General features: G+C 41.7%; 1 protein-coding gene across 1 annotated transcript in view; it reads left to right on the top strand.

Moving 5' to 3' along the window:
- The first annotated feature begins 1,016 nt into the window (after positions 1 to 1,016).
- The window catches only part of LOC140371548 (macrophage mannose receptor 1-like), a 19,207-nt gene continuing 5,115 nt past the window's right edge, over positions 1,017 to 15,108 (top strand). Inside the window, exons 1-6 of the mRNA XM_072458718.1 lie at positions 1,017 to 1,092; positions 2,269 to 2,345; positions 2,704 to 2,737; positions 3,559 to 4,044; positions 4,281 to 4,607; positions 4,930 to 5,190. Of these exons, the coding sequence (XP_072314819.1) occupies positions 1,017 to 1,092; positions 2,269 to 2,345; positions 2,704 to 2,737; positions 3,559 to 4,044; positions 4,281 to 4,607; positions 4,930 to 5,190 (1,261 nt within the window). The remainder of the gene's footprint in view (positions 1,093 to 2,268; positions 2,346 to 2,703; positions 2,738 to 3,558; positions 4,045 to 4,280; positions 4,608 to 4,929; positions 5,191 to 15,108) is intronic.

The following is a 15,108-nucleotide window of genomic DNA, read 5'->3' as shown; positions in this document are numbered from 1 at the left end:
GATTTAATCACTAAAGATAGCACAGACTCCACCCCCTTTTTTGATTTTCTCTTGTTTCAGATTCAAACTTTAGTTTAGTGGAGCAGATTCTATCAGAACTACATTCCCTGTGTTTTTGTCGAGCCAACTTTCTGTTAAAAACATCAAATCAAGATTATAAGAATAAATCAAATGATTAATTAAGAGTGAGTTGTGTTTTGTTTCATTTGCATAAAACTCTGCGACACAAACAGGGCTTTGGAGTCGAGTTCACGTTGAAAAAATTCTGCTGGATTTATATTTCCTCTTAGAGTCGAAACATGTAATTTCATATTCAAATGTAGAAAAGAGAGAAGCTGTTGATTTAGAGAACAAAAGACAGAGAGCGGAGCAGAAGCAGCAGATGCAGCGAGGATAGGAGCAGTGACAGGTACAAACTCTCTACACACTGAACCTGTCCAAATGTCTTATTCTTATGTCTTTATGAAGACAAGACCTTTAAGACTCACAAATGTCATTCAAACTAAAGGATTCAACTAGAATATCATAAATGTGCTTTTATATGTGACTTTGACATGAAACGGTGTCTGCAGCGTCTAGAGTCAGCCGAGGGGTCGGACAGGGGGGATTTTGTCCCCACTCTTCTTCTTATTGAAGTTGTATTTGGATGAACTGTGGACGAAGCTCAAAGCTGTAAAACTGCTCGTGTGGCCGGAAATATGATCATAAATATAAGGCAGAATTCAGAATGTGGTACGCTCAGGAAAATAGTCTCATGCGTAAGTTTGGTTTTGGTGTTCCGAGGGTTGTTTAGCTTAGCCCTCTGTCCAGTGTGGCTAAACCAGACTAAACCATCTCATGTTTTTATAAAAGCCAACAACGCCACCTGGGAGTTGGCCCAGGACCAGCTATATATATATTTAATATAAGGCACGTAGGTTCGTCGTGATAGGCAGGGACTTGAGGTTTAGCAAAAATAAATGTTTATTTGTACATGGTCAATAAATTAATCTGACATTAGTTTGAATAAATTACGCATGGTTCAGTGTTCAGATCCAAGCAGGAAGGACACAGCTGCAAGGCAAGAAGACAAAGAAGGCAGCAAGGCAGCAAGTAGAAGGAAACAAGTAGAAGGCAACAAGTAGAAGGCAACAAGGCAACATGTAGAAGGCAACAAGTAGAAGGTAACAAGTAGAAGGCAACAAGGCAACAAGTAGAAGGCAACAAGTAGAAGGCAACAAGGCAACAAGTAGAAGGCAACAAGTAGAAGGCAACAAGGCAACATGTAGAAGGCAACAAGTAGAAGGCAACAAGTAGAAGGCAACAAGGCAACAAGTAGAAGGCAACAAGTAGAAGGCTACAAGGCAACAAGTAGAAGGCAACAAGTAGAAGGCAACAAGGCAACAAGTAGAAGGCAACAAGGCAACAAGTAGAAGGCAACAAGTACAAGGCAACAAGGCAACAAGTAGAAGGCAACAAGGCAACAAGTAGAAGGCAACAAGGCAACAAGTAGAAGGCAACAAGGCAACAAGTAGAAGGCAACAGGTAGAAGGCAACAAGGCAACAAGTAGAAGGCAACAGGTAGAAGGCAACAAGGCAACAAGTAGAAGGCAACAAGTAGAAGGCTACAAGGCAACAAGTAGAAGGCAACAGGTAGAAGGCAACAAGGCAACAAGTAGAAGGCAACAAGTAGAAGGCTACAAGGCAACAAGTAGAAGGCAACAAGGCAACAAGTAGAAGGCTACAAGGCAACAAGTAGAAGGCAACAAGTAGAAGGTAACAAGGCAACAAGTAGAAGGCAACAAGTAGAAGGCAACAAGTAGAAGGTAACAAGGCAACAAGTAGAAGGCAACAAGTAGAAGGCAACAAGGCAACAAGTAGAAGGCAACAAGTAGAAGGCAACAAGGCAACAAGTAGAAGGCAACAAGTAGAAGGCAACAAGGCAACAAGTAGAAGGCAACAAGTAGAAGGCAACAAGGCAACAAGTAGAAGGCAACAAGTAGAAGGCAACAAGGCAACAAGTAGAAGGCAACAAGGCAAGGCGGCGACAGTGCACCCTAGCTCCATGGTTCAGATCTATAAAAGACAACATGGTCACTAAATGTACAACTGTATTATTTGAATTACCCGCTACGCCACGCACCTGCAGCTGGATAAATGAGACGGAGGACTGGACAGACTATAAATAGCACACCCGTTAGCCGGCATAACGGGCGGCACACCATGGCAGCAAGCACTAAAGTTACAATCAGCGTTAAAGGACGCTAACGGTCTCACATCTGAATATAGTATACTACCTGAGAGGGGCGTGCGCGGCGCAAACACCGGGAACCCGGAAGCAAGAGCGCGAGGTCAGAGGGCGCAAGGTAAGCGCGGAAGCGCTTTTAAGAGTGGTTGACGTCACCGTCAGCCAATAGAAATTCTGCTTAGTAGTAGAGCCCGCCTGCAGGCTATACTGCTACAGTAAGAACTCTAATGTAGAGTTTGATCTGTCCAAGATGTGGACGTCTTTTGAAATGTCTTTATGTTTCTGTCTGAACCTGAGTTTGTCTGTTGTGCAAATGAATCATGAATAAAGTTATATTATTATATTATTACTACAAAGTCTTCAAGTGATGGATGAAGTCATGTGATTTGTGTATATTTCATGTGTTAAATATGAGTCAAATCCATGTGTTTTTCTTCATCATTGTAAATGTTGTGAATTGTGTGTTTCTCTTTCAGGTGAAAATGCCTCTTTTATTTTGCCTTGTGTTTGGTAAGTGAACATTTATTGACTCAGAACCAGAACTAAGTGTGATTATGATTTGAACATGTAAAACATGATCATCATGAGCTTTACACTCATTTATTACAATCTAATTCAAATAGAAATGTCATATTATCAGAATGAACTAAACTCAGACATTTTCTCTGCATTTTTCATAAATAAATATGTATTGATCATAAGAGCAGTGACACTGAGCAAAATGAGGTTTGGCAAAAAAAAAAAAGAAGGGGCAGAAATGATGCGGGAGAGATTATGGGACATGTATATGTAATGTATTTATATGTGTGTATGTGTATTTTTCTAGACGTATAAACAAAATCTACAATGATAATTTTGATTTGAAAAATATGACATGTACGACAACATATAATTTAAAAAGTAAAAACATTTTACTCTCTTTGAATATCAGCACACACACACATTGGTAAAGTTTATTTGTAGAGCACATTTCATACACAATTCAAAGTGCTTCACAACGCGAAAAATGCATTAAAATAACAAAGAAATGACAAAAAAAGAAATACAATAAAATTAACTAAATAAAAAAAATAAAAAAACACCTCAGCCACAAAGTGCAACGTGTTTTTAGAGTCAAACTCCTTCAGTCCAAATGATTGTACTTTTACACGTCTAACGTACACATACATGTGCAGGCGCACGCACACACACACAGACACACACACACAGACACACACACACAGACACACGAGTCAGAGTCTGGACTGGATTCATCATCTTATTGTCTCATCTTCTTTGTTACTCTGGAGTTGAACTGACGACTGATAATGATCTATTTTTAATCTCTGCAGCTCAAATCGCTCTCTCTGCGTCTGAAGACCTCGAGTACCACTTTATAAACGAGAACAAGACGTGGGATGAAGCTCAGACGTTCTGCAGAAAGTTCTACACAGACCTGGCAACAGTGAAGAACATGAAGGAGCTGAAGGAGCTGGAGAGACTGACAGAACCAGACGGAGGAACAGACGGAGGAACAGACGGAGGAACAGACGGAGGAACAGACGGAGGAACAGACGGAGGAACAGACGGAGGAACAGACGGAGGAACAGACGTGTGGATCGGACTTCATCAAACCAGTGACAACCGCCTAGACATAAACAGGAAATGGCTCTGGTCTCAGCCCGAGGTCCAGTTCAATGAAGGAGAAGCTGAAGCTGAGTGGAACAAAGGGGAACCTAATGATGGTTATGGACCTGAAAACTGTGTGGCAATTCATTACAATAACAAATGGGGTGATGCACCATGTGGTTGGGGATATTTTTCCATCTGCTACAACGGTGAGGAAACTGTTTTTACTTTTATTACACTGTAAAATCAAATAAATCTTATTGTAAATCCTTTATTCCTTTGATGTGTCACTATTGTGTGGTCTGTTTGTACATGTTTATATTATACATATATCGACTGTAGAGATGGGACACACGGATGTGTCTCGTATCAGGAAATGAGAGTTAGGACAATATTTGCAGTAAAATCCACTGTATTATTTCTAAACAAATCTCTTGTTCTACAGAATCCTCCAGCTCCACTGTCTTGATCACCAAAGGAAGAACCTGGTTAAAGGCTCAGCAGTTCTGCAGAGAACACCACACTGACCTGATGAGTGGACTGGACCAGCAAAGACAGTTCCATGACAAATATCCAACCCGTCCCTTGAACTCCAACTATTGGATTGGTCTGTCCCGGGACACGTGGGCGTGGTCAGACAGAAGTAACTCCTCCTTCAGAAACTGGAACTCAGATGTAAATCCACTGAACCATAAATGTGCTGCTCTGAGAGCTCAGGGCCGATGGGAGAGCGACGACTGTGACCTGAAGAAACCCTTCATCTGTCATGGAGGTGAGTGTACAATGAACAATATTTACGTAAATAATAATTATTTTGAACATTTTGATCAAGTATTTTTGACCTTGAAGTTCAGAGTAACATTAAAGGAGCTCAACAGTGGGTTTGAACATTCACATTTATTGTCCTCGTGCTGGTTTTGGACACTCTAAATGTTTGATAGAGGCTGATCAGCGATGGGACGACCATGTTGGAATCATATTTAATAATCCATCATTTAATTTATTCCCTCTGCAATCATGAGCTGTGCCATGCAGCTGTTCATTAGCCAGCGCTGCACCTTTAAAGTCTTTATATGTCACTTTTTCCCGCACAGAGTTCCTCATCCTGGTGAAGGAGAACAAAACCTGGGAGGAGGCTTTGGTCCACTGCAGAGAGAACCACCGCGACCTGGTCTGGTTCATCGACCACGAACACCTGAAGAGGATGGTCCAGGTGAGAGCCAAGATGGCCGACAGCGAGGCGGTGTGGGTGGGGCTGCACTACGCCTGCTTTCCGGAGGCGTGGTTCTGGGTCAACGGCCACTACGTCTCCAACACCAACGAGAACTGGAAGAATCATGAAGATAATGAGTGTGGTATGACTGGAGCGGTGGAGAAAGAAGGAGGAAAGTGGGTGAAGAGAGGCTGCGAGAAAAAATACAACTTTATCTGTGTGCGCTAACGAGGCTCTCGCTAAGTTGTAGCATCTCAGACGCACGAGTCAGTGATTCTTGTGAGTGAAAAGGTTCAATACATAACGCCGTAGAATGGAACCATCAATATATTCAACCAGACAAAAAATGCATAATAGAGGAGAAAAAAACATTTATAAGTCGCACTGGAGTATAAGTCGCGTCTTTTGGGGGAAATGTATCTGATAAAATCCAGGACCAAGAACAGACATTTCATCTGTAAATGCAGTTTAAAGAGATGAGAAAACATGGTGAATAGGTGCACGTATGCTAACGCTAACACCTTCAGCTACATGACGTATGCTAATGCTAACACCTTCAGCTACATGACGTATGCTAACGCTAACACCTTCAGCTACATGAGGCACAGACAGAACTGTGGTAAGTGTCTGGTATGTTAACGTAACATATTAACAGTTATTCAGATAACTATAGCATAAAGAACATGCTAACAAGTTTACCAAAGCATCAGTTTTACCCCAAATCACGAAATCCATTGAATTCTTCTTCCTCTGTGTCACTTCTAAACAACTCCACAAACTCCAGAGGAAGAGGAAGTGCTGATTCTTCTTCTGCGTCGCTTAGAGCCTAGAGCGCCCTCTTGTGGTTGTCAGCGTACGAATGATATCACATATAAGTCGCTCTCGGCCAAAACGATGAAGAAAAGTGCGACTTATAGTCTGGAAAATACGGTAATCATACTGTGTTTGATTAAATGTCACTGTTTTTAATGCTCTCGTGTGAATATTTGGCCTCAGTTTGTGTGTGTCGATGAAGACCACGTTAAACTTTACGTGTCCAGTGATATTAGCGGTGCAGATGTCTCTCTGAGCGCCCTCCAGCTCAGTTTGGAACGACCAACACAATGTGTCGTCTCAAAGCAGAAGCTCCTCCTCCTTTTGTAAATGTTGTGTGTTCTTTAGTTTCATCTGTGTCAGGTGAAGTCAGGGCTTTCTTCTCACTTTGCAGGGTCAGTTGTGCCCGTTTGACCCTCGAATCGATCTCTGGATCTTTTTGTTCTTCTGACTTGGTTTAGACTTGGATTTGTTTTAAAATTGTAAGATTATTAACTCAATAAAGTGTGTTCAAACCAACATGATGGTGTTATTTTTCATTGAAATATCTCACACACAGACAAATGTAAGACTTTTAACATTTCTCAATCTATAATAATATGAAAATACACTTGTATTAATAAGCGATTATTGACAATTATGATAAACACTAAACCAGGGGTTGGTAACCTTGAATGTTCAAAGAGCCATATCGGACCAAAAAAACAAAAAACAAATCTGTCTGGAGCTGCAAAAAAATGAAAAGCCTCATGTGAAGGGAACACAGGCTGTAAGTGTATATTAGCTATATTAGCCACTCTCAAAATGACAAGGCTACAAACACATGAGTCCTGATGAAATGTGTGTTTTCCCTGCAGCGCCCCCTGGAGGGAGTGACACGCCACGTGACTTCTCTGTTATACCATATTTGGAGCTTTAAATTTAAATTCCATTACAACGTTAATGTATCATATACCGTTAATGTGTCTTTATAGTTACATATATATTATACTATTCCTGTTTGTTTACAAAAGGCTACGACGCAGATTTTTTTCGAAATGTATTATTTATTATATTGATTTTTTTTATTTTTTTATTTAAATGTAACATTACATTATTACAACATTGGAAAACGTTAAGAATGTTTACGTCATGTTTTTCCTGCACAAACCATATTAAAACAACAAATATATCTAGTTCTATTTTCATACATTTTAGAAAAAGCTCCAGGGAGCCACTAGGAGGGCGCTAAAGAGCCACATGTGGCTCTGGAGCCGCGGGTTGTTTCCTCTGTGCTAAACAGAACATGTGGTGAATTAATTCTCTTGATAATTATCTATATCTTTCATGTGATGTGAACATTATGGGGAGTGAATCTAACTGGAGGCACTGCTCTGTCTGAGACTGTGACTCAAGTTAGACACAATCTGATCATAAAGAACTGACTCAGCTGGAACTACGTGTCACAGGTTTGGGCTTTAGTGGGAAGAGCACGGCCTCATGGAACCAATAAAAACAGCAAAGTTAAGAATGAATCTACAATTTAGCCCTAAATGCTGGTTTACAGTGAGGAAAATAAGTATTTGAACACCCTGTGATTTTTGTAAGTTCTCCCACTACATGAATGTGAGTGATGACTCTCTCAGTAATGCCTTCAGCGCCTTGTTAGACAGCATTGGTTTCACTCAGAATGTAAATAAAGCGACTCACAGTCATAAGCACACTCTGGATCTTGTCCTAATGTATGGAATAGAGATTAGTGACCTCATTGTCCTCCCTCAAAACACTATAATGTCAGATCATTTCATAATTACCTTTCAATTTATTTTTAAAGATCATCGAGCCACAGAATAAAGTTATAAGGAAGAGGACAATATCCCAAAAATCTATCTCAAAAGTCCAAAGAAATAATACAGCCAATATTCAGTGACATGTCATGTGATCCTGCTGAGAACAGCTTTAGGTCAAAGCGCCTCCCCATGGTACAACGAAGAACTGCCTTCACATCAACAAAGAGTTAGAAAAATAGAAAGATCAATTTTTGTCGCTCCCACACAAAAGAATCCAAAAAGGGTCAGAAATCTTGGAGTGCTTTTTGATCCAGAATTAAAATGTGATAAACGGGTCAATGCTGTCGTCAAGGGCAGCTTCTGTCAGCTAAAAACTGTAGCTAAATTAAAATCATTTTTAACTGTAGTAGACCTTGAGAAACATGCTTTTATTACTTCAATATTAGACTATTGCAATGCCCTTTATACTGGAATAAATGAATCATCTCTTTCAAGATTACAGTTAGTACAAAACACAGCCACTAGACTCTTACCGGGACAAAGAAATACAAACACATCTCTCCTGCACTGGCGGCCTTGCATTGACTTCCTGTCAAATTTAGAATCCAGTATAAAGTGGCATTGACTGTTTTTAAATCACCGCATGGACAAGCTCCAGGTGATGTCTCAAACATGCTCCATTTGTACACTCCATCACGCCCACTAAGATCTGCATCCCACGCACCCCTGAACACACCCCGTACCCCTGAACACACCCCGTACCCCTGAACACGCCCCGTACCCCTGAACACGCCCCGTACCCCTGAACACGCCCCGTACCCCTGAACACGCCCCGTACCCCTGAACACGCCCCGTACCCCTGAACACGACAACCCGTACCCCTGAACACGACAACCCGTACCCCTGAACACGCCCCATACCCCTGAACACACCCCGTACCCCTGAACACGCCCCGTACCCCTGAACACACCCCGTACCCCTGAACACACCCCGTACCCCTGAACATGCCCCGTACCCCTGAACACGCCCCGTACCCCTGAACACGCCCCGTACCCCTGAACACGCCCCGTACCCCTGAACACGCCCCGTACCCCTGAACACGACAACCCGTACCCCTGAACACGACAACCCGTACCCCTGAACACGCCCCATACCCCTGAACACACCCCGTACCCCTGAACACGCCCCGTACCCCTGAACACGCCCCGTACCCCTGAACACGCCCCGTACCCCTGAACACACCCCGTACCCCTGAACACACCCCGTACCTCTGAACACGCCCCGTACCCCTGAACACGCCCCGTACCCCTGAACACGCCCCGTACCCCTGAACACACCCCGTACCTCTGAACACGCCCCGTACCCCTGAACACGCCCCGTACCCCTGAACACGCCCCGTACCCCTGAACACACCCCGTACCTCTGAACACGCCCCGTACCTCTGAACACACCCCGTACCTCTGAACACGCCCCGTACCCCTGAACACGCCCCGTACCCCTGAACACACCCCGTACCTGCACACAGAAAGATGGCCGGGCTTTCAGCAATTATGCACCGCGCCTCAGGAACTGTTTACCTCAAGTTTACCTAAATTAGCATAATCAGTGACTGTTTATAAGTCTAAACACACTATTACATGGTGTATAAGTCTAAACACACTATTACATGGTGTATAAGTCCAAACACACTATTACATGGTGTATAAGTCTAAACATACTATTACATGGTGTATAAGCCTAAACACACTATTACATGGTGTATAAGTCTAAACACACTATTACACGGTGTATAAGTCTAAACATACTATTACATGGTGTATAAGCCTAAACACACTATTACATGGTGTATAAGTCTAAACATACTATTACATGGTGTATAAGCCTAAACATACTATTACATGTGTATAAGTCTAAACACACTATTACATGTGTATAAGTCTAAACATACTATTACATGGTGTATAAGCCTAAACACACTATTACATGTGTATAAGTCTAAACACACTATTACATGTGTATAAGTCTAAACACACTATTACATGTTGTATAAGTCTAAACACACTATTACATGGTGTATAAGCCTAAACACCATCAAGACATTTGAATATTGCTTCCCAAAACTAAAAGGAATCATGAAAATGATAAATAAACATAAATAAATAATTTAAATGTATTACCAGTGATACAATATCATAATACACAGTTGTATTCACATGTTGGTATGTAATGAACATGTGCAGTTTTAGCTCATGGTGAAGACAGTCATAATAATTTAGACAGATCGACTCTTCTTGTCCTTTTCCTCCATTGGACACAGCCTCAGAGTCAGGATCAGAGAAGATCAGAGTCAGATACTTTAGCAGAGTTTAGTCAATATCTTTATTTGCTCCAAGAGTTTCGTCTTGAGGATATATATACATTTATTTTTTTATCGTTGCAGAGTTTGTTTTGGGCCTTTTTCCTGGTTGTGAGGGCCGGGTCGTCACTAGAGTGTAAAAAACGGAAGGCGAACCATTTTCATTGATCATGTCAGGCCTGAATGTACCAAGTGAGACGCCTGATTCATGAGGAGTAAACTATAACTGAATGAAAGACAGGAAGAAAAATCTGTGCTTTGTCAAGAAAATCCCGGCTGAAACGTCCTTCATCCTTAAGATCAGCAAAAAACTGGATCCAGTCTTCAATTCCCCTCTTTCTTAACTGACCCCACCAGCTCTCGATCCTTTGATTTGCGGTGCTAGCTCCTGTGATAAAGCTCTGTGGTCCAGCTCGCTCATCTTGTCCATTTCTCCTCAAATACAGTTGAACATCTCTTAATACAACATTCTCCGTTCTCAACAGCCTCAGAAAGACACCTTCATGCTCTATCGTCTCAACTAAAGACCCTCCAATAACGTTTGGGTCGCTGCTAGTGAAAGATGCTCTAAGCCACAAAACTCTCCGGGGAAAAGCCGTCTATACATCCATTCATGCAAATCCCCTAAGGCTTCAGCGTGCCATAAGAGTCAACTACATATAAAGTTAGGACCTGGTGAAAAATAGCGTCGCCGTATGAGACGTCTTCTCTGGCGAGTCTGGACGACAGGATCTAAGAGCGAAAGCAGTGACATCACGTCCTCCTTCCTGACGCAGAGACAACTAGCTCAAAGTTAGCATACTGTTAGCATACTGTTAGCATACTGTCAGCATATTGTTAGCATACTGTTAGCATACTGTTAGCATACTGTCAGCATATTGTTAGCATACTGTTAGCATATTGTTAGCATACTGTTAGCATACTGTTAGCATACTGTTAGCATACTGTCAGCATACTGTTAGCATACTGTCAGCCTATTGTTAGCATACTGTTAGCATACTGTTAGCATACGTTCAGCCTATTGTTAGCATACTGTTAGCATACTGTCAGCATATTGTTAGCATACTGTTAGCATATTGTTAGCATACTGTTAGCATACTGTTAGCATACTGACGACGGTAGAGTCCATGTGTTTGTAATATTCTCATCAAATGGGGTTAGTCCAAAGTAAGTGTGGCCAATATATCGTGAAACTCATTCTCAACATAAAATAATGTTTGATTTCAGAGTCACGGTCCATTGTGTCCTGCATTCTAGAATCTTTTATCCTTTAGTCAATTGTTCTTCTGGTATATGCTATTTAAGAGCGCCACCAAGAGGTCACCTGCCGCACCTAAAGGTCAAAATATACAATAAAAATAATAATATGCATTCTAAATTGTTATTATTATTTTTTAAGTGGGAACGTGATAATATCTCGTGGCTCAGTACAATGTAGTGATAAAAAAAAATACAAATTAAATAAGTGTAAAAAAGTAAACAGTAAATATTAAATACAGTGAGTTTGAGCTGTTTTCTGTTTTTCAAAGGAAAGACACAAGAATGAGAAAAAAACTAAACACTTTGACTCAAGTAAGAGACTGTTACTTCAGTACAAATATTACTCAAGTAAAAGGAGTAAAAGTAAATAGTTAGAAAGTAACTCCAAGAAGCACAATATCTTGAAATAATGACTCGTTGACAAAGAGTTAAGAACAAAAATAGCATAAAAGAAACACATAAAGCGTCAGAATCAGACTGAAAAATATTTCATTCATTTCATTGAGTTTATTGTGGTCAAAAGTGCTGATGTCTGTTTGTAATGTATTTATGTGTTATTAAAGCAAATGTCAGTGTAATGTGATTTAAAATATCAGTTCTAAGTAGAAAAAGGGCCAGATAATTCTCCTTTCCACTCCTGTTTGTATGTTTACCTGTTTCACACTGATCATGTCTTTTTATGTCATGATTTATATGAATAAATAATGATAAAAATATGTAGAATGTTTTTAGTGTCTTGAAAAGTATGAGAAGTTTTTCAAAGTCTCAAGTTAAAAATGTGGAGATTCTGTTCAAAGACTTGGACTAGACCTGGACTGGACCTGGACTGGACCTGTACTGGACCTGGACCTGGACTGGACCTGGACTGGACCTGGACCTGGACCTGGACTGGACCTGGACTGGACTTTGACTAGAGACTCGACACGTGAGAATATGCAAAGTCCAAACAGAAAGAACATTATTAAATCCATGTGAACTCGTGTTGCTATTTCTGTCCCTGAATTTGACAGGGAAATGATTCACTGCGTCACTCTCTAAAAAACACACCTGTATTTCCTGGAACACTTTTATATAATATCTAACATCACGTTTTAGACTCTGGGAGATTCAGGCTTTTGGAATGAAATATACAAAATCATGATCCACAAATGTAGAAACTTATTGTTTTGTAAATTCCCCTAGAAATACCACCTGTTGTTGTTTGAAGCTTTGGCGCTTAGCAACAAGACAAACTCTGAGTGTAAAACACATTATGTAGAAACACACGTCACATGTTTAGCTCTAAAAGGGCATTTGTGGCCCACGGATCCACAAAAAACAACGGAACGGTCCAAAAATCGCTCTGGTCCAACTGTAAGGAGTCACAAATCACAAAAAACAGGTAATAGCCTGGGCCCCTGCTGGAGGTTTGGGGCCTCATCTCTCCTCTGGGCCCCTGGTGGAGGTTTGGGGCCTCATCGCTCCTCTGGACACCCTTGTGCTTGAACATGGTGTTTGTTCTGGACAATCCGTGGCACAGAAGTCCAATAACTGAACACCGCTCAGGTTCAGATCGGCCGTTCTTCCCGATCTCCCCTCTCCAGGAGTCACTGTCATTATCCACGTGGGCGTTGAAGTCCCCCAGTAGAACAACGGAGGCCCCGGTCAGTGCACTGTCCAGTTCCCCTCCCAAGGACTCCAAGAAGGCCGGGTCCTCTGCACTGCTGTTCGGCCCGTAGGCCGCCACGACAGTGAGAGACCTGTCCCCCACCCGAAGGCCAAGGGACCCTCTATAAGCCCACACCAGCCCCGCCCACACCAGCCCCGCCTCTCCCCGCGGGCAGCACCAGAGAAGTGGAGGGTCCAGTCCCTCTGGAGGAGATGGTTCCAGAGCCCAAACTGTGCTGGAGGTGAGGCCCACTATATCTAGTCGATATCGCTCGACCTCCGGCACAAGCTCAGGCTCCTCCCCCCAGCGAGGGGACATTCCATGTCCCCAGAGTTAGTCTCTGTGTCTGGAGATCTGGTCGTCGAGGCCCCTGCAGTCGACTGCCGCCCAGATCTCTTTGCACCGGCCCCTTATGGATCCTCCTGCGGGTGGTGGGCCCACGGGAGGGCGGCCCCACATCGCTCTTTCGGGCTGTGCCCGGCCGGGCCCCTTGGGGAAAGACCCAGCCACCAGGCGCTCGCCGTCAAGCATCCGCCCCAGGCCTGGCTCCAGGATGGGGCCCCGGTAACACCGATCCGGGTGACGTAACTGGCCTTGTTGTGTCTCTGTTCATAAGGGGCTTCTGAACCGCTCTTGGTCTGACCCGTCACTTAGGTCCTGTTTGCCTTGGGAGACTCTACCAGGGGCCTGAAGCCCCCGACAACACAGCTCCTGGGATCATTCGGGCCCTCAAACCCCTCCACCACGTTAAGGTGTCGGATTAAGGAGGGGTCTTTATCCATCTATTTTTAATAAATAATCTAATAATTAAGTAAAATGAATAAATAAATATAAAAAAGAAAGTGTTTGTCTCATTTGCATAAAACTGCTCGACACAAACAGACTTTGGAGTCGAGTTCACGTTGAAAAAATTCCCCTGAATTTTGTCGGAGTCGAAACCTGAATTTTCATATTCAAATGTAGAAAAGAGAGACACTAAGAGGACAAAAGACAGAGAGCGGAGCAGAAGCAGCAGATGCAGCGAGGACAGGAGCCAGTGACAGGTACAAACTCTCTACACACTGAACCTGTCCAAATGTCTTATTCTTATGTCTTTATGAAGACAAGACCTTTAAGACTCACAAATGTCTTTCAAACTGAAGGATTCAACTAGAATATCACAAATGTGCTTTTATCTGTGACTTTGACATGAAACGGTGTCTGCAGCGTTTAGAGTCAGCCGAGGGGTCGGACAGGGGGGGTTTTGTCCCCACTCTTCTTCTTATTGAAGTTGTATTTGGATGAAGTGTGGACGAAGCTCAAAGCTGTAAAACTGCTTGTGTGGCCGGAAATATGATGATAAATATAATGCAGAATGTGGTACGCTCAGGGAAATAGTCTCATGTGTAAGTTTGGTTCTTGTGGCGTTGTTTCAATCAGACTGTAGAGCTTTGTAAGAACTCTAATGTAGAGTTAGATCTGTCCAAGATGTGGACGTCTTTTGAAATGTCTTTATGTTTCTGTCTGAACCTGAGTTTGTCTGTTGTGCAAATGAATCATGAATAAAGTTATATTATTATATTATTACTACAAAGTCTTCAAGTGATGGATGAAGTCATGTGATTTGTGTATATTTCATGTGTTAAATATGAGTCAAATCCATGTGTTTTTCTTCATCATTGTAAATGTTGTGAATTGTGTGTTTCTCTTTCAGGTGAAAATGCCTCTTTTATTTTGCCTTGTGTTTGGTAAGTGAACATTTATTGACTCAGAACCAGAACTAAGTGTGATTATGATTTGAACATGTAAAACATGATCATCATGAGCTTTACACTCATTTATTACAATCTAATTCAAATAGAAATGTCATATTATCAGAATGAACTAAACTCAGACATTTTCTCTGCATTTTTCATAAACAAATGAAATACATTTATTTTGCAAAAGTTTTATACTTTCTCTACAAACCTGTGTATTTATGTATTTATTTATATATTTATATATTCATCATCAGCAGTGACACTGAGCAAATATAAGTTTGGCAAAAAAAAAAAAAGAAGGGGCAGAAATGATGCGGGAGAGATTATGGGACATGTATATGTATGTATATATATATATATATATATATATATATATATATATATATATATATATATATATATATATATATACACACACACAATGACAATGGTGATTTCTATTTGAAAATATGACATGTACGACAACATATGGTAA

The sequence above is a fragment of the Eucyclogobius newberryi genome, unplaced genomic scaffold (assembly GCF_026437365.1).
Source record: "Eucyclogobius newberryi isolate DKJ021-1_F unplaced genomic scaffold, fEucNew1.0.hap1 SCAF_22, whole genome shotgun sequence".
Lineage (NCBI taxonomy): Eukaryota > Metazoa > Chordata > Actinopteri > Gobiiformes > Gobiidae > Eucyclogobius > Eucyclogobius newberryi.
The sequence above is the reverse complement of the archived record's forward strand: the minus strand, read 5'-3'. Positions and strand labels throughout refer to the sequence as shown.